Below are 22,458 nucleotides of genomic sequence, written 5' to 3'. Positions count from 1 at the left end.
TATTTGAGGTGGCATTTGAGGGACATTGCTGTCCAGTGGTGTTGTGTATTGGGACACACCCACCAGAAATGAAAATCTGTTTAGCAGAACGCCACTTCTTCCTGCTGAAACCATGTGCCTTGTAGAGCAGCAATGTGAGGTGGGATAACAAATGTAAGGCTGCAATAAAAAGGGTTGGCACCTTTTGGAAAGCATTCAAACACACTGGAGAACCATTGAGTTGCAACTTGAAGTGGCACTCAGGTAGTGTTGAGACACAGCTGGCTGACATGATGTTGATGATGTAGGTGGTGCGATCATGTTCATTGAGATCTGCAAAGGGTTGTGTGATGTTGAGAATGTCAGCAAAGGAGAAGTTATCAAGGCATTTCTTACAACAACAGAATGATGCAAGAACAGTATTGATGTGATCATTGCTGACAAGCAGGTGATGCTTTTTGGGGATCCACTCTTCAGCAGTTCAGAGAACTCTCTTTCTTGGAGTATGAGCTGTGGCTCATAAGGACTGGCCAAAGATTGGGGATAGTAGGGTAGAGGCAAGGACCTCTGTGTTGGTGGGGAGAGAGTGGCTCATTGAGGTGGAGAACAACTGAATGACACTGGAGAGGTATTTAAACATTTGGTGTGATACCTCCAATTCCCAATGGCCACATAACAGATAGATGTGGTTTTTCTGGATTGGTGAACATTGTGTTTCTGGAACTCCAGACCAATGAGCTCACAACTAATAACAGTGGAGTTGAGGAAAACATGGGACAACTTTAAAAACCCAACACCATTGGGAAACAGGACAACAAAATAAAACCAATGCGCATTGGGATAAGAGTCAACAAATAAAAAACCCAATGCACATCAGGAAGCAAGTCAACAAATAACAAACCCAATGCACATCAGGAACATCTCAAAGCTCTCCAGACCACATGAAATTTCGCCACCTGTTTCCTGTTCCTCCAATTAGAATTTAATGTGGACAGCTTTTTTGTAGACCTGCACTACCTATAAAACATCAAACAACCTGTTTTGATCATTTTGTTGTACCACCCACATTCAACACACACTTCCTTTCAATGTCTTCTTGCCAAGCTGCCTCCAGCCTTCCCAACTTCTCAGCCATGTCAGCCACCAAGCTTCTAGCAAGCTCCCATAATGCCCTAGTGAAGGTGCACCAGCAACCCAACACCAAGGTTATCACCAAGGTGTACATCAATGGGTTGCTGCAGGCACAGGGCCAAGACACTGGCTCCACAAAGCAGCAGTCTCTCAAACTGCTAACACAGTGTACACCAATGATAGTAGAGGAGGGAGTGAAAGAGCCAATGGACATGGAAGAGGAGGAGGAGGAGGAGAGGAAGGAAAAGGAGGCAGAGGGGGAGGAAGAGCAGGAGAAGGAGCTGGAGGAGGAGGAGAAGGAGGAGGAGGAGAAGCAGGGGGAGGAGCAGAAGGAGGAGGAGAAGGGGGTAGGAGCTGGAGGAGGACATAGTGGAGGAGGAGAAAGAGGAGGAGAAGGGAGAGGAGGAGCAGGAGGAGGAGGTGGAGGTGGAGGAGCTGGAGGAGGAGGAGCACCAAGCACTGCCAAGGAAGCACAAGCTGGTAGAGGAAGAGTGCAAGGAGAGGAAATGCACATGCCCAGAGGTGATTGACATGGACAAGGAGATGGAGGTGGAGGAGATCAAGACCAAGCCTCACAAGCAGCCAGTGGTGCGCCAGTACTCTGCAGGCAACACTGAAGAGCAACACAAGGAGGCCACCAGTCTACTTGCCCTGCCTGACCTGGAGCTAGGTATGTACACTTTGTGTGTTTTTACTGTTCACCACACTGACAAGTTCCAAACTGATGCACATTGGTTTTTTTATTTGTGGACTCTTTTCCTGATGCACATCAGGTTTTTTATTTGTTGACTCTTTTCCTGATGCACATCAGGTTTTTTATTTGTCAACTCTTTTCCCAATGCGCATCAGGTTTTTTTATTTGTGACTCTTTTCCCAATGCACATCAGTTTTATTTTCAACCTGTGAGAACCATGTTCTCTAACAGTTTGTGTTGCTGACCTCAACCTTACTATTCAGAAACAAAAATTCATATGCTCCTGAATTTATGATCACTTCAGTCCAACCCCAACATTGTCAGCACCAGCCTTTGGGTGACCTGCAACAACCAAGCAATTTGCCAGCAGAAGGAGCAGCTCAATTGCATCAACCCTTCAACTTTGCACCATACCTGGGTTCAACCCACATCACGCCACCTTGACATTCAGAACTGCACCATCTTTGGTACAACTCCTCTTTTCATTCTGGCAATGTGTAGATGCTTTCACTTGTTAACCGCCTGCACTGCCATCAGAATGGCATTGCCCAGTGACAGTTCCAGGAATTTGTCACTTGCTGTTGTGGATGGAGGGTGTCTCACAACCAAGCCCTTCATTGTTAGATTTCTCAATGAAGATGAGCGCCTTGACTGAAACAATGTTGATGAGTTTGGTATTACTTCCCACACCACTTCGTTTTAGCTGCACTCATGGCCATTCAGTTTTTAGGCTATTTGCAATTCCTGATGCGCATTGGTTTTTTTGGGTACTAACTTTTAACCTTCCAGAGGCCATTGATTGTAACCACAGAGTTGTGGTCTGGAACCTTGTTGAGCACTGGCAGTGGGAGAATGTCTATGAAGTTGTGCCAGCAGCTGCAGGGATGGAACTCAGCTGGATCATCCTTGACTGCATCTCTGGCTTCAAGAACTACATCAACTTGGTGGGCTCAGTCATCCTGAATGCTTTCAAGAAGGCCCTGAACTACTACACCCTCAGCCAAAACCCACTCTTCCAGATCACATGTGGCAAAAAAACTGTTACCAACTACAATGCTCTCACTGAGCACCTGGTATGTCCACCACCTTTGTATGTCCACCACCTTCATCAGCAGCTTCAACGTCCTCATCTTCACCCATCAGCACATTCCCATTTCCACCATGTGGTGTCCAGCCCCTCTCAAAGCCATCCCAGCACCTCAGTGCTACCTCCTACTATCTTTCCCTTATTCCAGCCCTCTACAGCAACTTCATCTGCCTCACCTCTACCCCCATTCCCTCAGAATCCAACATCTCCTCTCTCTCCAACTGGCTTCTCTCCTTCCTCTCCAAGTTCCTCTCTGATTCTGACCTCAGCACCCTATGTGCTGACCTTGAAGCACTCCTCTCTCACCCTGGCTTTTCCCTGCACCACCCAAGACCAGCACTTCAACATCCTCCTCTTCCTCTTCTACATCAGGAAGAAAGCAGTGCAAGTCTCTTGGTTAAACCCCAGTGAAACACTCCTCCACAACAATAAAGCTTCTTTTATTGTCCACCTACTCTACCTCAACAAGCACCCCTTTTGGCCAAACACACTGCCTTAAATGACACACTGTACATATCTCACAACTATCACTTACTCTGCATGTACATTAAAACCCTTATTTCTGCACAGCCATTCAGTTGTCACATGTACATTTCACACCAAAAAAAAAGTGACACTGTCACTTTTTAATGAGCACTCTGTTGTCTAAAATTCATGTTTGCACATTTGTTGATGTGTGCAAGCTAACTTATTCTGGAATACACCTGACCTTTGTCACAACAGCAATATTAGAAACTGTTTGTGTTACTAAGCAGAAAGCCAAGCTTTATAACCTTTGATTGTAGAATCAGATCTTAGGTTGACCTTGTCCATGAGAGCTACCAGGCTGACGCTGAGGGGCCACAAGGGCCACCAAGGTCACCTATGACAAGCTGCTGGACATGTGGGAAAGAGGGCCATAGATGGTCCAAATGCCCAAGTGGAGGGATCATCCAAGAAGGACAAATCCTTGGGCAAGTTGGTCAATCCAGGGTTGAGATGATGTCCATTAAGATGAAGATGGGTGGGTTGGGACCCACTGTCCAAGCTCAGTTGGGAGAACAAATGATTGATCTCCTGGTTGACTCCAGAGTGGCAGGCTGCTTCATGAAGCTTGTGCTCCAGTCCATTGAGATGAAGATGGGTGGGTTGGGACCCACCATCCAAGCTCAGTTGGGAGAACAAATGATTGGTCTCCTGGTTGACTCCAGAGTGGCAGGCTGCTTTGTGAAGATTGTGCTGGCAAGCCCAACTTGCCAATTTCAACAAGGAAGGCCAGGCCAGGCTACACAACCTCCTCAAGTGGAACAAGGACATGTTCCACATGAAGCTGGAACCACAGAGCCAGTTGGACCACATCCCACCCTATCAAGCTGACCAATTCTACACCAATCCAGGCCAAGGCGCACCAGGTGTCTCCATAAGTGCAGTCAAGGATCAACAATCACATTGAGCAGATGGGATCAATGGAATGTCCCAAGGCTCAAACAGCAAGTGGGCAGCCCCAGTTCTCCTCATCAGGAAGAAGGACAGAGATGACCAGTTATTCAGACCAACCTGAAGAAGATCAAGGTGGTGGGCGGCGCAAGGCCACTGAAGAGCTGAAAGGAGCTGCACACACCAAGCCAGTTGAGTCCACACCAACAGCAACACACTCTTGAGAGAGCCAATTGCCAGGAATGAAATCAGGGAAGAGGAATGAAATCAGGGAAGAGGAATGAAGCTGGACCAATGTTGGGACCACTACAGCTGATTTGAACATTGTGATTGTGGGATTGGACCTGATTGGTCCTCTGCCCAAGATGTTGAGAGGAAACTCCTACGCCATGGTCATGCAAGACCTCTTCTCCTAGTGGCCTGAAGTGTTCCTGATACTGAATGCAACTGTGAAGATGGTTGTGGAAGCCATTCTTGACCTGATAGAGAGGTGGGGACCTCCTGAGATGATTGTGAGCAACCAAGGAAGAATTTGTGGCTGAGCTTCACCAAGAGCTGGCAAGATTACTTGGCGTCAAGAGGAGCTTCTCCATGCTGGGGCACCCACAGATGAACAGGCAAGTTGAGTGCTTCAATTGGACCCTCAAGTTGATGATGGGACATCTATGTGCTGCTACTGCTGGACATGTACTGTGTGAGCCCCCAGAAGTTGACAGGCATGAGCCTGTATCAGGTCCTGTTTGGGTGACTAGCTCCTCTGCTTGAGGGGAGTTGCAAACAGTCCAATAGTGTGAAGTTATTGGATGAGTGGATTGCTGAGCTATGAGAAGCTCAATGAATCATCCACACTGAGGTGGCTGGGGCACAGGACTGTGTGAAGAACGAAATGGTCCTGTGGCACAACAAGAGGAAGGAGGGCAGCTATGTGCCAGGCAAACATGTGCTGGTCAGGCAGGCCTTGAAGGGCCATGTGAGGAAACTGGTGAAGAAGTGGATGGGTCCATTCAATGTTGTCCAACAAGTCTCCCCTCAAGTCGTTTTGCTACATCACTGAAAAGGCCACAACTTCAAGCTCAACATGGAGTGCATGAAGCCATATCACAAGAAGCACAAGGACAAGGAGAAGGGATCAAAGAGGTCAAGTCCCTCTCCTGAAGTGGAGGAGGAATATGAGGTCAAAGCAATCATTGACCACCACAACCAGAAGAATGGCCACAAGTACAAGGTGCACTGGGTTGGCTACACCACACAAGACAACCCATGGGTAGCTGCCACAATGTACAGGCCAATCAACTTGTCCAGGACTACCTCAACAGCCACAGGCTGTGAGGCAGAACTGCAACAGTTCCATCTTTGTCAGGGGGTATGTGGCTGAGCCCCTGTTCTGCCAGCTGCCAGAGTTCACCTCCATCCTCCTGGGAAAACCCAAAGGGAAATGGGATTTTCCCAGTGATAACTCCCATATGTTACCAAGGGGTAATAAAAGGGACTTCTTCTGATTAGACAAGGACAGGACCTCCCTGAGGCCCATCTTCCTGAGATCCAGCTGGTCTATTCCTCCCACACTCCTACAACTGACAACCTTACCCAGTCTGCCAGTGGCATTCCATCCATGGTGATGACATGCTGCAGTGCAGGTGAACTTGCCAAGTGGATGGTCAAGCAGCCACAGTGGAAGAAGTGGAAGGAGGGTGACCTCAAGAAGAAGAGCCTTGGTGATCTTCAAAACATGTGCACAGTACATTGATAGTGGTTTCAGCTTGATGAAAGTAATGTTATTAATGAATTTATTTATCTTCCATTGTAGGAGTATTTTGCAACTGTTGCAGAGGAGGAGAAGAATAAGACAAAGCCAGCTGAATTGGTACTAACCTTCCTGTCACATATGCATACACAACAAATTATTATCAGCATTATAAGAGACAAATCTGTCATGTACACATACACAACAGAATCTTGTTAGCATTATTAGATACATTTTTGTTGCATATGTGTACACAACAGAATATAATACAATAGAGCTATGTTATGTTATGTTTCCATTTTGTTTCATGGCATTATTCTGTTACTATGCAAGTTGTAACATTATACCACATATTTTTATGCTATACACCCATATTCTCTTATTCTCCAGTATATTCTTCATTATACATGAGTATTCTGTTGTATGCATACACATCACAATCACTGATATATTCACATCATTGCAGTTCATTCTTGACTCTCAGCACACCATACCTGAGACTCAAGAGCAAGAAGAAGCTGAGAAAAGTGGCACTACTGGAGCAACTGCTGCCACAGAGATGTCACAAGATCTGCTCTCAGTAGCAGAGGTAAGTGTGTTTTTATGTTGATTATTGCAGTGTTCATCAACACATGTTCTGTGCAGAGGACACTATAATGCTTGAGAAGGGCCTCTTCTGGAGGCATGGAGAGTTCCTCCTCTGTGGGCTAAGAAGAGAGAAATTAGCAAACATTCTGTTGTGTATGTGTATGTGACAGAATGTCCTTTGCTTGAGGATGCAGAGTTCTCACTACATTGATGAATGAAATGGGTGTTCTGATGATGGAGCGCCTGCTTGTTCAAGAGCTTCCTCCCTCTGAGCGTGTCCTCAATGATGGAATGCCAGAATACTGCATCATTGATGGCAATAATCATGTTCAGACAGCAAGGCAGCTTTTCCCTGGCAAGTCTTTGAAGTGGTGTTGTGACATTGTAGATGTACGTTTTGCCTCTTCCAGATATTGTTGTTGGGTGTCCCTCCACCAACTAATACCATTTCTCCATTTCCAGAACAATGTCTCTGATGATAACATCCATGTCCTTGTGTGGGGCCAGAACCACATGCATGATGAGGCTGCTGTTCACAGGGATGAGTGGGAGGACTTCTTCCAGCACCATGACACCCTGTGCACTGACAAGTTCTGGACCATTAATTGAGGCAAGTGAGCCATTGACTGGAAGAAGCTCATCAGTGCAATGGTACAATTATCTGTTGCTTTTTGTTGCATATGTGTATGTGACAAAAAAATCACATATTTTGCTGCACCACCCAGTCTAAACACATACTAACTCTACCACTTTTACAACCAGAAGCTCAGAAGCTCAATAAGTCTGAACAGAAGACCCTACAAGAGAATCTCTGCAACTACACAGGCATCATGAAGAAGTTCCTCAGCATCATTGAATGGCTGCTTACCACAAGAGTTTGTATGCCAAATCTGAGCAAGGCCAGAAAGGTGGTGAAACACCTCAACAATGAGAGGGACTTCATCCACCTGCAGAACAACATGACAACTGGGGAGTGGGTATGTTCTCACATAAATGTTTGCTTTCCTCATCTTAGGATCAGTACATCACCAACAACAAGGCAAAACTACTCAAGATCCTCGCCAATCCAGACATCAAGATCAAAGACGTCCTAACAGAGATGAACAAGAGGCTTCAAAAGGAGATGCAGGAGAAGCAGAAGGAACTAGCAAAGGAGAAAGAAAAGGAGAAACATAAAGAGAAGGCCAAAGGGAAGAGGAAATCCACCAACTTGATGGAAGAGCCTTTCAAACCAGCAATAACAATAGAGGAGACCAGATCTGACCAGAAGGACTTGTGCAAGTGTGTCAAACATCTCTGGGTCACTTGCTCAAATCCCAAGCTCTTCAACATTGTCCTGTGTGACATCTCCATTGATTCCTCCACTTGCCAGTGGGATCAGCACCACCTGAACCAGATGATGGGTTTCACCAATCCAAATCAATGAGGTACAACATTATTCTTTGCTCTTTAAAAATAAGCACATGTGTATGATTACTAACCTCTTTCACCCAACAGACTGCTTTGCTGCTGTCCTGACAACCAACATGCTAGAAATGGGGGCTCTTCTCAACCTCCTTGCTGATGAGAATACCCCCTGGCAACTGCTATGTCTCATCTCAGGGAGCATTCCCAACATCCACTCCAAGAGCACCAGCAGGGTCCAACACAATGGTACCTTCTGTCACATACACATATGCAACAGCTTATTGCTTCCATTTCCCCTTATCTTGTCTTTGAATTACACTGACAACCTGTTGCATACACATACACAACACTCACACAGGTCTCTACACCATTTTCATCAGCCAAGTCCTACACCTTCAATCCAGAGTCCCAGCTGGTCCAGGACATCTCCAAGATCCCCAAGCTCAACCCCTATGAAAAGCCCTCCATCATCAAGAGGCAACCCAAAGTGAGTCCACATTGCTCCTCAAGTCCATCAACTGCGTATGTATTTCATTCTTTTGATTTGTTGTGTCTGCTCCTCTCACCAGATCACCTACCAACAATAGGTCATGTCTTCTACCAACTTGTCCTTACTGCCTACACCTCCAGCACCAAACTGCAAAGCATCCTCAACCACACTCCACTTTGTGCCACTCCACTCCATGCCTGCTTCCATCTCAACTTCAGCTACCATATCTTGGTAGCATCTGCGCAACCAAATGAATCTGAGACCAATGTCATCATGAGTGCTATCAACAGCATCATCATCCACTCCAACCACTCTGACATCATATCCTGGATATCAGCAGCCTGGACTGTGGCATGTCAACTCCCCTCACCCAGTACCCCATCTTCTTCTCAACCTTCTCCCTGCTCCTCCAGCTCATTCATTTTTGTTGTGTATGTGTATGCAACAAAATTGATCACTCACTATCAATATTATCAACAGCTTTCCCTGCCCTCTTCAACCCTGCACTTGGAACCATTGTGCAAGAGAAACTGAAGTCCTGAGTAAAATTAAACCCACTTCTGCAGGTGCAGCAGTGGCCAGAGTGACCAGAAAAAGCACAGTGGATCTTGACACAAGCACCACAGGAGCAGGACCAGGACCAGGAGCAGGGACACAAGCCCTCCCCACCACTCTGACATTGACCAAATGTCTGACCTTGGGTCACACTCCCCTTTCCACTCTGAACATTTGGATGAGTGACCACAAAACTCTTTCTTTCCTACTTTTAAAATAAACTCCTTGGTTCACCACACAACATCTCCCTTGTAGCCAATTCTTCAGACAAAGCTTCCTCCTCCTGGGTTTTTCTGGTGTGTGCTCAATGATGAATCACCACCATGCAAAGAAAATAAAGAAGAACTGGCAAACCCAGTGTCATGAAGCCTCACACATTACACCAATCTTATCCCATTACATCACACCAAACTAATGAGACCTTGACTGATGGCCCAGTTACAGCATCACATCTCTCATTATGGTGGAATTTGAATCTGCCATTTCTCAAGATGCTCCCAATTTTGTCTTGCTATTTTTAACATAAAACCATTTTTGTGTTGTCAGAACCATTTTTATGAGCTTAAACTCACAAACAAAATCACTTTGCAAGATGACTGGACCTCTCATTTCAAATGACCGCAAGTTTACACTGTTCACTCATCAGCTAACTCAGCTTTGCAAATTGAAAAAGCTATTACTCCAAAGGCAATAATTGTTTGGACAACAAATGCCAAAAAGTGCTTGTCAATCTTAAGACACATGCTTTCATGCTGTTTTCTTTCAGGCTGTTCCTGATTTTCAATATCTGCCATTACTGTTTATTTTTTGCACAAAGTACTTATTGCAACTATATTATAAAGAAGCTTAGTTATCTGATGAAAGGAACGCTCTCTGTGTTGTTTTAACTATTTATTTCTTTTACCGCTAACTGTGGAGAAGAAATAAGAATAAATAGTTAAAACACAGTCCAGTATGGGGTCTTTTTCTTGTGAACGAGGCGTAGAGGGAGGGAGGGTAGGGGAGTATGCAGAGAGCATTCCTTTCATCAGATGACTAAGCTTACCTGACAGTAACACCAGTTACCTTCCTTGGAATGCTCTCTGCATTGTTGACTGCAGAGATGGTGAGTGGTTAATTGTAGATGGTAGCATTGTTGCTGTCATTGTTGTTGTCAGAGGCCAAGGAGGATTGGTCGTTGGAGTCATTCAGGTCCTCTGGATCATTGACATCAAAGAGGATGTCAGAGTAGGTGGTGGGGATTGTGGTGACTATGTAGTGACAGTGGAAGGTTGTGGGGTCTCACCATCTGCCCAGTCAGAAGATCACATCCACGTCAACACCAGCAGAGATGCCTGCCATCACACCTGACTTGTGGAACATGCAGGTGGTGAACACTGATGTGTCAAGGCCAGCTGCACATGTGACACCCTTGAGGATCACAGCGCATATGTTGGGAGGAAGAGGGTTGTGTGGTCATTCCAATGATGTAAGTGACAAAAGTAAGTGTATGGATGGAAATTTGTGGTTGTAACATACATGTACATGATGGAAATTGGTCATTACAGACCTTGACTGATGGCCCAGTTACAGCGTCATGTCTCTCATAATGATGGTATTTGAATGTGCCATTTCTCAAGATGCTCCTAATTTTGTCTTGCTATTTTTAAATTAAAATCATTTTTGTGTTATCAAAACGATTTATAGAGGCTTAAACTCAAACAAAATCACTTTTCAAAATGACTGGACCTCTCATTTCAAATGACTAGCTGTGTCCCCTGGCAATTAGTCCAGCATAACCATTTGTTGTATTCTTTTCTGATTTGTTTTCCTTTCCAGATGTAAGAGTTGCAATAGCTGTATTAATATCCATAATTGAGGTGTCATTTTCATTAAGCCCTGCTTGCAGCTCTATGATTGATGTGGTTATGTCTGATGTACCACTTGACACTAAACTGTTACCTTTTATACTTCTTTGATTTGACATTTTTCAAGTGTTATTTTTCTGTTCTTTATAATATAGTTGCAATAATTACTTTGTGCAAAAAATAAACATGTCATTGGTGTTGCCTGTGGACAAGCAAGACTTGATTTTTGAGGAAATAGTGGGACTTGGTGATTATGTAGACTTACCCTCTGAGTTTCTGCTTACTGTGAATAAGCCCCAAAATCAAGGTGACAGCAATCTACACTTATGAGTTAAAGGCTACTTACATTACTTCTCCAACTATTTACAGTGGCAATTTCCATGGATGGATTCATGTACTTGTGCAACCTGGACAAAACATTGCAGTTCAAAACATGACTGTTGTTTCCAGCAATCAGGCACTGGCAGCATATACATTTGGTGGTTATCAATTTGGAATAAGTGCCACAGTTTCCACAGGCTTTTCTGGTGGGACTATTTTCTAATCACAGGTGGAGTAAGAGGCTTGTAATTTGGAATTACCTGTAAATTAATGGTGTCAGGGTAATGGAAAGGTAAATTGGCAAAAACGTATTTTATTATTTTTGAGCACCAATTTTTTTGTTAGTTGCAATATTGTCAATCATGCCAAGGGAAAAGAACAGTATTGCAAATGGGCGCCGCCTACACACTAGCAATTTTCACATCTCTATCAACACCAATCACAGGGTAAGGCGAGTAGAAAAGCTAAGTGCAACTGAGCAAGCATACTATGATAAATTCAAGAATTTTGTTGACACTTATTTTGAACAGTCACCTGATGTGATTTTGAAGATGTTGAAGGCTAGGGACATGGCAGCTAATTCAATCCAGTCTTGTGGTGTAGACATGAAAATTGAGCTTCAGTCTTAAGTGCATCACTTTACAAAGGTACAGTTCAATGTGGATAAGCTGTGTACTGAGGTTATTGCACTGCTAGGTCATAGTGCACACATTCATAATAGGGTTGTGTCAACTGGTGAGGATTTGCAGAATACCTTAAACATCCAGAAAGAAGACTGCCAGAATCAGGCTGATTTTATTGATGATGAGCCAGCGCAGTAAAGTAATTAATTTATGGTAAGTAATTAAGTAAGCTCAATTTTTATAGTGCACATAATATAAACAGCAAAAAATGGTAGTGATGAGGAAAGAGTGGCAAAGAGATACTGTGCCAAAGTCAAGTCTGGTACAGCCTATCCCAGCTACTGTGCAGCCTTCTACACCCAGTCTCCTAAGGAGCCATCTGCTCAAATAATTGAGTTGCCCAAAGTCCCCATCAGTACACCTTTAAATGTAAATTACTCTGAGTATCCCAATAACAACATTGTTCTGTACATTGCAGACAAAACGTTGGCCCCCCATCAACAACTTTTCGCCAATAAAAAATTTGCAGTATAAGTACACAGGACTGGGCACAGAAGAAAGCAATGGAGCTCACCCAGGCAGCACTCATGAGGGAGGTGGAACGCTGCATCCCAGCGCACATTGTTAGGGACATCATCCAATTTGCTGAGCATAGCCAGCCAGCCCTCTGGGGGCAGAACCATGGGCGCATGTTTGTGTGTCAGTGGGTGCTGCTTGCCCTTTACAAGGACCTCTACGCCATCAGCTATGATCACCTGTTCAACATGGTCAAGGCATGGCTCAAAGGGGGCAACTGTACCCTTCACCACAACACCCATATCCTTTGTCATCACTTCAAGGCATGGGGGAAATTGAAGACACAACTTGGCAACCAAGTGGAATGGGCACACATGGCTGGTCATCATCAGTTTACTGGCATCATCCATGACACCTGCCTGTGGATTGACTCAATGGACCTCAGGCTTGAGGGCAAGTCCACCATCTCATGTAAGGATCCCTCCTGGTCATTCAAGAAGAACAGCCCAGCCCAGCACTTCATGGTCCTTCAAGATGCCAACTGCAAGATTCAAGCAGTCTGGGGTGGCTACACACCAAAGCTCCATGATGGCGAGTTTCTCAAGCTACAGCAAGACTGGATCAAAGAACACCTCACAGGAGCATCATCAGCAACAACCACTTCTCATGGGGCAACACCCTCAACAATGTCAAGTTTGTGACCCCCAAGGCCTGTGCAAGAGGAGATGCTACAACCATGGAAGGAGTCCAACAGCTCACCAAGGAGGACAAGAAGAACAACAAGCTCATCCACACCACTTGTGCATGGGTTGAGGGGCTGTTTGGGAGGATGAAGGAGACCTTCACAGCCTTGAAGGGTCCCTTTGCAGATGGGGAGGAACAGCATACCTGTGTCTTCTGGACAGCTGTTGGAGTTCACAACAGCCATGCATAGATGAATACATGGTCTAGTTTTCCATTTATTAGCCCATTCTTCAATGTCCATGGTTGTCTTCCTCAGTGCACACCAACAAAAAAAACTCTATGGGGACCAGCCATTTTTTGTTGGACGTATGGAACATTGAGGAAACTGGCAGGAGACAGTTTGGCACTGTGCAGGATGGAACTGTGCAATGCCCTGCTAGGACATCTAAATTAATTAAACAAAGTGTCATTGATGGACAAGCTGCCCAAACTAGATTATAAATCCTTGATCCTGGGCGCCAGAGCTGCATTGGGATTCATTCTTTTGAGTGGAACTAGTGGCGGTAAGGCAAGTGTAATGCCAAAAAATAATTTTGATTATTACCATTAAGAATTTAAAAAGGTTCAACCTTGTATGTTATTACTCATCATGATTTCACAAATCATCACTTGTTCAGATTCAGAGGGCAGGGCACCAAAGAAGTGGACTCTTTTTTGATGTTCTGGGTAAAAGTAACCATATGCATGAAGTTGACCAAGTGCATCTTTCCAGTATTTTCCAATGTTTGATTTGTTCTAATCTGTGCAGTCTCTTAATTGCATGTCCCATCTTGTCAATATCAACTTTGGCCAAGATATGGGAACAGTCAAGGAGTTTACAGATTACCTTAACTTCCTGCTTCAGCATAAACATGTAAATTGCATTCATTGGTAAATTTGTAATTTGTAATTGGTAATTGTTGATTGTGTATAATGTAACATATATTTATCTTTAATTAATTAATCGTAACCTAAATTTATGGACAGTCTCATGAATAAGATGTCATGGATATACTGGATAATGAGGAGTAAGCTGACAGGCAATGTGCCTCTGTTTATTGAACACTGGCTGAGGACAGGCATACCTGGTAGTGTCCATTGGCCAATGTGGTCAATTTTTATATAATCAAGTCTAGCCACTTTGTCCACTGACAAAAAGTGTCCATGTGAACAGACCACAAAAGTATGTTACAATTATTTAACTTAAAGATTATTTTATGTTACATTTATATATAGAGTTGTGAAAGAGCAACCTCAATTTACAATTTACAATGAAGAATTACAAGTATTGTAACAAGAATGTTAATGATGTCAAGGCGGCTGGAGGTAGTAAGTCAGACATCCTCAGCAAGTGTGAGACATTTCCACACGCCTCTGACCCCATCCAGCCAATGATTATTCACAATGAACAGCTGGCTGGTTATGTTTACATGAACTCCATCAACTATTTCATTGAATCATGTCAACATTTTCCTCAACTTGCAGTCATGAAATGAGAGGTCCAGTCATTTTGAAAAGTGATTTTGTTTGTGAGTTTAAGCCTCTATAAATCATTTTGACAACACAAAAATGATTTTAATTTAAAAATAGCAAGACAAAATTGGGAGCATCTTGAGAAATGGCACATTCAAATACCATCATTATGAGAGACATGACACTGTAACTGGGCCATCAGTCAAGGTCTGTAATGACCAATTTCTATCATGTACATATATGTGACAACCAAAAATTTCTATCCAGACACTTACTTTTGTCACATATGTGTACACAACAACTGCACACGTTTTTTTCAGTCCTTTCATGCTGGGCTTTAACTGGACATAAAATATATATCCAACCAAAAAATATATATCCAGACACTCACTTTTGTTGCATACATGTACACAACAACTACACATGTTTTTCCAGTCCTTTCCTGCTAGGATTTAACTGGACAAAAAATGTTTTTCCAACCAAAAAATATTTATCCAGACACTCACTTTTGTTGTGTACACATATGCAACAACTACACACATTTTTTTGGTCCTTTCCTGCTAGGATTTAACCAGACAAAAATATATATCCATCCAAAAAATATACATTTCTATCTAGACACTCACTTTTGTCACATATGTGTATGTGACAGAATGTCCTGCAGTTTCATAGCATAATGGGCTTTGAAAATAGCATATATGCAATGGGGCAGTAAGCTCCTTCAGCAGGAGCTTCAAAAGTTACTTGTTGTTGGCCCTGGCTGGTGGTAGCAGGGTGACAAGCATGGACAAAAACTGTAAAACAGGACACTCATTTTATTGTGTACACATACATGATGACTACCTGTTCAACCTGCTGATACTAAGTTTATTGTGCACATGTACACAATCCAGAAAATCTGAACTTAGCTTGTTTTGCTGAACAACTTCAAAATGCACCATGCCTTTGCTTTCTTACCCTCCATCAATTTCCATTACTTGCCGAAAAAAACTGTTAGTAGCAACATGATGGTGACTGCGTCCTACGCCATCTGCGCGGGCTCCGGTTGCGGACCAGCTTGCTGCTGGCATGCCAACGGGTTCGCCTTCTGGGCCTTTGCTAAACCCTGGGACATGGAGTCGAACAGCATGTCAGCGTCGAACAGCACGTCAGAGTCGAACAGCACATCAGCGTCGAACAGCACGTGGGACTACTCCTGCTCGGTGAATATCAACTTCAACGGCGACAGCAGGAACTACTTGGTCAGCCCGGTTAAGCTTGATGCGATCAACTACGTCCCCGTCGACGGGTTCATGGCCAACGACGGCAATTGGGTCAGCGCCACCATCACCTGCGACGGCTATGTCATCGGGATGTTTGATGTCGGCGACCCGGAAACCATGTATAACGAGTGTGGAGGCATCCCGGCCCCCGGTCCCATCTGCTCATGGACGTGGACCTCATTCAATAGAATGAGCCCCTGGACGGCGTTCTACGTGGACCGGCGGTGCAACGCCGAAGAGATGATGATGGCCTACGGCAACAGCACTGCCCCGCACGACGAGCTGTCCTACGGCACGTTCGAGACCTGCGCCCCTCTCTTTAACTGATCAGAGTGCAGTAGAGGAGGAGCTCGACATGTCTGTGCCCAGGTGTCCTCGATTTAAAACAACAAAATAATAATAATAAGTAATTATAATGAATTAAACAAAAGAAGGTGGTGTCCAAAATAGGAAGCGAGTGAAGTGAAACGCGGCAGCAGGCGTTTCTTTTGAACTGAAAGAAAAGACCCTCTGACACCAGAAGAGAGCAAACAAAAAGTAAATACTTAGTCCTCGGTCCTGCCAACGGCAACGGAGAAAACGGGATGAGGCCGCCTCCTTTCGTTCCATCTGGCCGATGGCAAGGGCTTCTGGTCTCCCTCTTGGCGCTGTTTGCTCTCAGCAGCAGCAGCAGCATGATGCTGATGACGATGTTACCTCAAGCGGCGGCCGACGACTACACCGTCACCATCACCAAGGTGCAGCTTACCTATTGGTGTCAACAGTACAGGCTGCCCTTCTCCTTTCCTTCCTTCCTTTTTGTCTGTGTTGTTTGAGTGCGGAAGGGGGGGTACCTATACATCCATCCATCCATCCATACTTAAATAGCAAAGCTGTCTGATTCTTTCTTGCCACCCGGGCGGCGCGGCAGCTTGGACTGGAATGATGGGGAAGAAGAGTGGGCGTGGAACGTCATCGTCGACGGAAAGAGCATGTGCGTGACGGGCAACAGCGACAACAACCTGCCGTGGGAGCAAGCGCTCCAGTGGGAGGCCGACTTCACGACTCAGAGCTCGCAGCTGACGATCAAGATCGACGCCTGGGAGAAAGACGCTGACGGCGCGATTTGCTCCTGGGCCCACGGCGACGATCCGTCGCAGCGCGTGCAGGACGAGTTCACCTTCCCCGCGATGAGCACGGGCCAAACACAGACCTGGTCCAGGACCATGACCTTCCAAAACAGGGACAGCATGCCGTGGGATGGGTACTGCAGCACCACGATCGAAGGCAGAGTGACCAAGATCGCATCCAGCACTGTGTCGGTAACGCCCCCGCTCGCGCGAGTCTCCTTCTTTGCCCCCCCCTCCACTCCTTCTTTTTTCACGTGCCGTGGCGCTGGCCGTGTCGTGTCATGCTATGTCGGGTAGTGGTGTTGATAGTGGCTGGGTTTGCCTTCTTCCTCCTCCTCACCGTGTGTGTGTGTGTGTGTGTGTGTGTGTGTGTGTGTGTGTGTGTGTGTGTGTGTGTGTGTGTGTGTGTGGGCCTCTGGTGTTTGTGGGCGGCGGCGGCGGCGGGAGTGCAGGAGGCAGCGCCGCGGATCATGGGAACCCAGGTCACCCTGGTCAACAACGTGCCGAAGCTGCGCATCACCGGCAGGGACCTCCACCCGGACCCGCAGGAGCTGCCTGTGGTGCAGATCACCGGTGGTGGTGGTGATGGTGGTGGCAGCACTGCGTGCATCGCCAACTCTATCCAAGCCTCCGGTACCACGACCAACAACCAAAAGCCAACGAACACACTCTCTCTCTCCCTCTCTCTCTAAAACAGTTCAACCCTGTTTTGTGGGTTGTGTGGTGCGTGGTGCGTGGTGGGGGGGGTTTTGGGGGCTACAGCGGTGGAGATCACATGTAACCTGGTCAAGCCCGAGTCGGCCATGGTGAGCTCTCTCGACCTGCAGGTGCAGGTGGAGACCCGGTTCGGCCTGTCGCGCACGGCCCCTACGAGCTTCGCAAAGTGCGGGCAGGAGTGCCTGCATGGCGGCGCCTGCTGGTGGTCGAAGGACATCTCCAACGTCGAGTGCGTGTGCCCCGAGCTCGCTTACGGAGAGTGGTGCGAAAACGGTTCGTGCCCCTCCCCCCCGCCGTCGCCGCCCACCCCAGACCATCACCACCCATCAACTCACTCTTACGTTCTCTTTCGTTGGTTGAATTATAATAATAATAATGAATTACGTACCGTGCGTGTGTTGGTGAGCAGAGTATGGTGACGAGGAGCCGATTCTGCGGTCCACGGCGCCGCTGGGAGGTGACCACACGCGCGAGACGGAAACGGTGATCGCCCTCGTGGGCCTTGTGATCCCCCGGGCCAACTTGTCCATGATGGCCAAATGCGTGATCTCGCACGCCACCACTGTCGAGTACGTCCTCGGCTCCCTCTCCGTCATAGTCATCATTTTCCACCAACATCACCACCACCACCACCACCACCACCAACACCACCACCACCACCACCACAGGACGGGAAACATGAATCGAGATACCGACGTATGGGAGGGTAAGGTGACGCCCTATGACGGCCGATTTGTGGCCCAGTCGGACTCGCTCACCATCTCTGGCCTGTGCATCATGCCCGCCCACCACCTGGCGGACTACGTGCGTGCCAATGGAACCAAGATCATCGGGTCGCAACTCACGGTGGCCGTCTGGTGGAAGTCCAACCCTGGTGCTGGGAACCGGTCAATTGAGTCCAAGGTCAAGGGCACCTTCGCGCTTTACGGGCCGCTCGACATGGCGAGCTCGATCGTGAAGGCCGTGGGCAACGAAGCCGACGGGGGCGAGATGCGGGTGCTGCGCGAGCAGAGCGCGCGCGTGAGCCTGTGCGACGCGGACGGGAACAACCGGGTGGGCGGCGAGGACGCCGACCTGTTCTTCCTCGACTTTTTCGCAGGCCCTTCGCGCCAGCCCCAGGTTTGCCTCGCCCACGCCTTCTTCTCTGTTCTCTCCAACGGCTGCCCCCCCCCGGGACCAGTTGGAAAACCTGAACATGTACAAATGAATGACTGACACACGCCACACCCGACACGACACGACACGACACAACATACAACACATGATATGATATAATAATGAAATAGGTGGGGGTGAACGGAGGCGTGGCCAAGCAGTTCAGATTCTCGGCGTGCCGAGCAAAGAGCGAGCGCGACCCGACATGCGCCTATTACGAGTTGCCCGTGTCGTTCGACTTTGCCGGCACCTACCTGGCCCACGTGGTGGCCTTTGACGGCGCGGCCACCCAGCTCGTGCAGCTCACCCAAACGGGGCTGGCGTTCGAGGTCAAGGGCCTGGGCGACATGACGCTGCCGGTGCGGTCCATGTTGCCGTCGAGCATCTCGTGGGCCGAGAGTCTGCGCGATCGCGATACTGCGCTTCCTCTCTTCGACAAGAACCTCGCCCAAACGGTCATTCCTTTTCCCGCCGCCGCCGCCGCAGCCGCCGCCGCAGCGTCCCCTTACCTTCTCTGAACCACCCCCACCCAACCGTTGCTCACACCACGGTGACCACACAACAGGTGTCGCCCAACACGGGAGCGGCGGACAGGTTGGGCGTGCTCGAGGCCCTGTTCGAGCGCATCGAGGGCCGGTGGTTCAGCCAGCGGCAGACGGTGAGCGTGGCCTTCGAGAGCGGGCCGTCGGAGGTGTCCATGGGCTCGGTGCACATGGTGCACGCCCAGGGCATCAGCGACCCCTACTTTTGCGACTCCCACACCGACGAGCTCAAAGCCGGTACCCGCTTCCCCGCGCGCAAACTTGGAGGGTGCCGTGCAGTTTGTGTCGCTCACTGTGGTGGTGACCATGCATGCGGCTGCGCGCGCGCGGTGGGGGGCGGGGGTCGGCGACAACGGCAGGAGTGATGACAAGGTCGATAAAGTCGTGGGACAGGGTGGGCAACGTGCCGCGCAAGTTCGCCCTGTCGAGCGTGGGCGTGGGCGAGACCGAGTGCGTGAGCTCGGTGACGGTCAACGTGGTGCTGGTGCACAGCGCGCCCAACGACGTCCGCATCACGCTCACGCGTGAGGGCAAGCAGAGCGCGCTGCCTCGCGCCACCAACATGCGCACCACCGTCCTCCTCAAGGACTTTGGCAGTACGTCCCCTTTTCTCTCTCTCTCTCTCTCTCTCTCATCATGGCCTCCCACACAGAGAGATTTATTTCTTCTTTTTCTTCTCTTTGCTCTGTTGGTTGATGGATGTGTTTGATTTTGGCGGGCGATGCAGCAGGCGCCACCACGCCACAGCAATTCACAGTGAGCACGGTGCCCGACCTGGGCTCGCTGGCGGGCCGGCCCGTGCGGGCCGACTGGCATCTCAACGTGGAACACAGGGATAACGCAACGGGGACGGGTTTCGTGCGCGACTGGTGGCTCGACTTTACCTCGGACAACTGCCTCCATTTCCAAGGTATCTCACCCCCCCCCACCCCACCTGGACCTCAACCCCCCCCTCTGCCTGTATGTACCGGGCAGGATCTGCTTCAACGAAATCAACCCAACCCAACCCCGCCTAACACCTCGATCATCTTTTCCACATCTTTTCCTATTATTGATTTAATAATTAGTGGGTTCTCTCTCTTGGCGTATTTGTAAAATGCAAATAAGAAAAGCAGTGATTAATGGGTGGTGGTGGTGGTGGTGGTGGTGGTGGTGGTGGTGGTGGTGGTGGTGGTGGTGGTGGTGGTGGTGGTGGTGGTGGTGGTGGTGGTGGTGGTGTGCAGGGGCGGAGGCCATCTGCGGCTTCGGCCAAGGGCAGCTGTACGCGCGTGCCGCCGCCGACGACGACACTGTGTTCCTCGAATGCCCCGTCGGCAGCATCATCTCGGAGATCGTGTGGGCGCGCTACGGCCGCATCGAGGGCTCGTGCGAGGATGTCGCCACAATGAAGCCGCTCACGGTGCACGACGCGTGCGAGGCCTCGGCGGCCACGGTCAAGAAGCGCGTGGCGAGCGCGTGCGTGGGCCATACGTCGTGTGCGGTGCGCGCCGTTGACACGCTCTATGGCGAGACCGAGGGCGAGCCGTTCCTGTGCGCCGACGAGCAGGTCGAGTGCCGCGAGGACCGGTCGCTGCGGGCCGAGCGGTCGACGCGACGGCAGGCGCTGTACGAGTCGCGCGAGCACCACGCGCAGGCACACATGGCGCCGGTGACCTATGGCGGCACGGAGGACCACTACTTGAAGTCGACCATGGTGCGCCACCACACGGAGCCCTTCTTCCGCCCGCGCCTCGACAACAACGGGAGCGTGGTGGTGGTGGCGCGCGACCTGAGCATGGAGTGCAGCTCGGAGCCGCGGGTGAAGAAGGCACTCATGGTGCAGGCCCGGTGCAAAGGTGCGTGAGTTGTGTTGGTTGTTGGTAGTTGTTGGATGCGTCGTGTGTGTGTGTGTGTGTGTGTGTGTGTGTGTGTGTGTGTGTGTGTGTGTGTGTGTGTGTGTGTGTGTGTGTGTCGCGCGCTCAAGTGAATGGTGGGTCGGCTCCCGTAACAAATAACAACGGTGCACTAATGGCGGTGGTGGTGGCGGCGGTGGGGGGTGGGAATGGAGGGTAGATGCCAACGCGGCGTTCAAGCACACGGACACGCCGGCCGTGGGCAAGAAGATGGTGATGGCGAGCGCGAGCGCCGACTTGGACAACGACTGGAAGGACGAGGTGGTGACCCTGTTCGGATACGAGGGCGGCGCGCTGCACGCCTCCTTCACGTGGGTGGGCTCCAACAGCGAGCCCACGACGGTGGTGGTGCGCGATCTGGCCGTGGGCGGGAGCGCGGTGGTGCTGGGCGAGGGCGGGCACATCGAGATGGCGACGGGCGACTTTGACAACGACGGCTACCCCGAGCTGGCCTTTGGCTTCCTCGACGCCAACACCGGCGCACTGCACGTGTTCATGTGGGATCTGCGCATGGAGTCAGTCGAGGTGTGGGGCAGCGGCGTGGCCAAGACCAGCATGCAGGACCTGCTGCCATGCCTGGGGTGCTTTGCGGAGAGCGAGAAGCTGCGGAGCCTGTTCGCCACGGCGGTCGAGGTGCCGGTGCCGTTCCAGAGATACCCGATCATGCTCTATGGCTCGGCGGCGACGGCGGCCGGCGTGGAGAGCGGGAGCCGGCTGGACGCGGCCGGGTTCTCCTACTCGCTGGCCGCAGCCAAGGTCAACGCTATGCCCTCCATGGTACGCCCCCCCACCCGCTCCCACCCACTCCAGCCCCGCCGCCGCGCCCGCCGCGCTCTGGGCTGGTTGATTCTCCCGCTTCTCACTGCACGCGACCAACGGATAGCTGGCAGTGGCATGGATCGTCGATCGGAGCACGGTCTCGTGGGCGCTCTTCCGGCAGACGTCGCAGTCGTCGGCGGCCATGGTGTCGGAGGTGCCGCACTCGCTGGTCTCGCTGCGGCAGCCGCACGCCGTGGCGGTCAACCTGGGCAACTACGAGGGCTCGGGCCTGGCCGAGCTGGCGCTGGGCATCGTCGACGACAACGAGGTCACGCTCTACCTCTACGCCATCGACCAGCTCACGGTGGCCTTGCCCATGACGCTCCAGAAGACGCTGCTCATCGCCGAGGCACCCTGGTGGGACACTG

The 22,458-nt window shown here is 49.2% G+C and overlaps 4 protein-coding genes and 1 pseudogene across 4 annotated transcripts in view; all 5 read left to right on the top strand.

Moving 5' to 3' along the window:
• The first annotated feature begins 1,316 nt into the window (after positions 1-1,316).
• Positions 1,317-1,835, top strand: ACA1_047680 (annotated as a pseudogene).
• Positions 1,836-5,385: 3,550 nt separating this feature from the next.
• Positions 5,386-5,636, top strand: ACA1_047670 (uncharacterized protein; the record flags this gene model as incomplete). The annotated part of the gene is made up of 2 exons (XM_004338352.1): positions 5,386-5,571; positions 5,592-5,636. The coding sequence occupies 2 exons, from the start codon at positions 5,386-5,388 to the stop codon at positions 5,634-5,636; spliced, it is 231 nt and encodes a 76-aa protein (XP_004338400.1).
• A 1,222-nt stretch (positions 5,637-6,858) lies between these two features.
• Positions 6,859-7,248, top strand: ACA1_047660 (uncharacterized protein; the record flags this gene model as incomplete). The annotated part of the gene is made up of 2 exons (XM_004338351.1): positions 6,859-7,029; positions 7,102-7,248. The coding sequence occupies 2 exons, from the start codon at positions 6,859-6,861 to the stop codon at positions 7,246-7,248; spliced, it is 318 nt and encodes a 105-aa protein (XP_004338399.1).
• Positions 7,249-15,598: 8,350 nt separating this feature from the next.
• Positions 15,599-16,183, top strand: ACA1_047650 (uncharacterized protein; the record flags this gene model as incomplete). The annotated part of the gene is made up of 1 exon (XM_004338350.1): positions 15,599-16,183. The coding sequence occupies one exon, from the start codon at positions 15,599-15,601 to the stop codon at positions 16,181-16,183; it is 585 nt and encodes a 194-aa protein (XP_004338398.1).
• Positions 16,184-16,530: 347 nt separating this feature from the next.
• Positions 16,531-22,458, top strand: part of ACA1_047640 (FGGAP repeat domain containing protein) — a gene marked incomplete at both ends in the record, with an annotated part of 7,084 nt that continues 1,156 nt past the window's right edge. Inside the window, 13 exons of the mRNA XM_004338349.1 lie at positions 16,531-16,619; positions 16,767-17,157; positions 17,418-17,598; positions 17,728-17,955; positions 18,092-18,251; positions 18,351-18,801; positions 18,969-19,292; positions 19,403-19,616; positions 19,739-19,975; positions 20,110-20,289; positions 20,603-21,214; positions 21,432-22,048; positions 22,155-22,447. Of these exons, the coding sequence (XP_004338397.1) occupies positions 16,531-16,619; positions 16,767-17,157; positions 17,418-17,598; positions 17,728-17,955; positions 18,092-18,251; positions 18,351-18,801; positions 18,969-19,292; positions 19,403-19,616; positions 19,739-19,975; positions 20,110-20,289; positions 20,603-21,214; positions 21,432-22,048; positions 22,155-22,447 (3,977 nt within the window). The remainder of the gene's footprint in view (positions 16,620-16,766; positions 17,158-17,417; positions 17,599-17,727; positions 17,956-18,091; positions 18,252-18,350; positions 18,802-18,968; positions 19,293-19,402; positions 19,617-19,738; positions 19,976-20,109; positions 20,290-20,602; positions 21,215-21,431; positions 22,049-22,154; positions 22,448-22,458) is intronic.

Source organism: Acanthamoeba castellanii, assembly GCF_000313135.1.
Source record: "Acanthamoeba castellanii str. Neff unplaced genomic scaffold scf7180000084580, whole genome shotgun sequence".
NCBI lineage: Eukaryota > Discosea > Longamoebia > Acanthamoebidae > Acanthamoeba > Acanthamoeba castellanii.
Note: the sequence above shows the minus strand (reverse complement) of the source record. Positions and strands in the feature narration are given on the sequence as shown.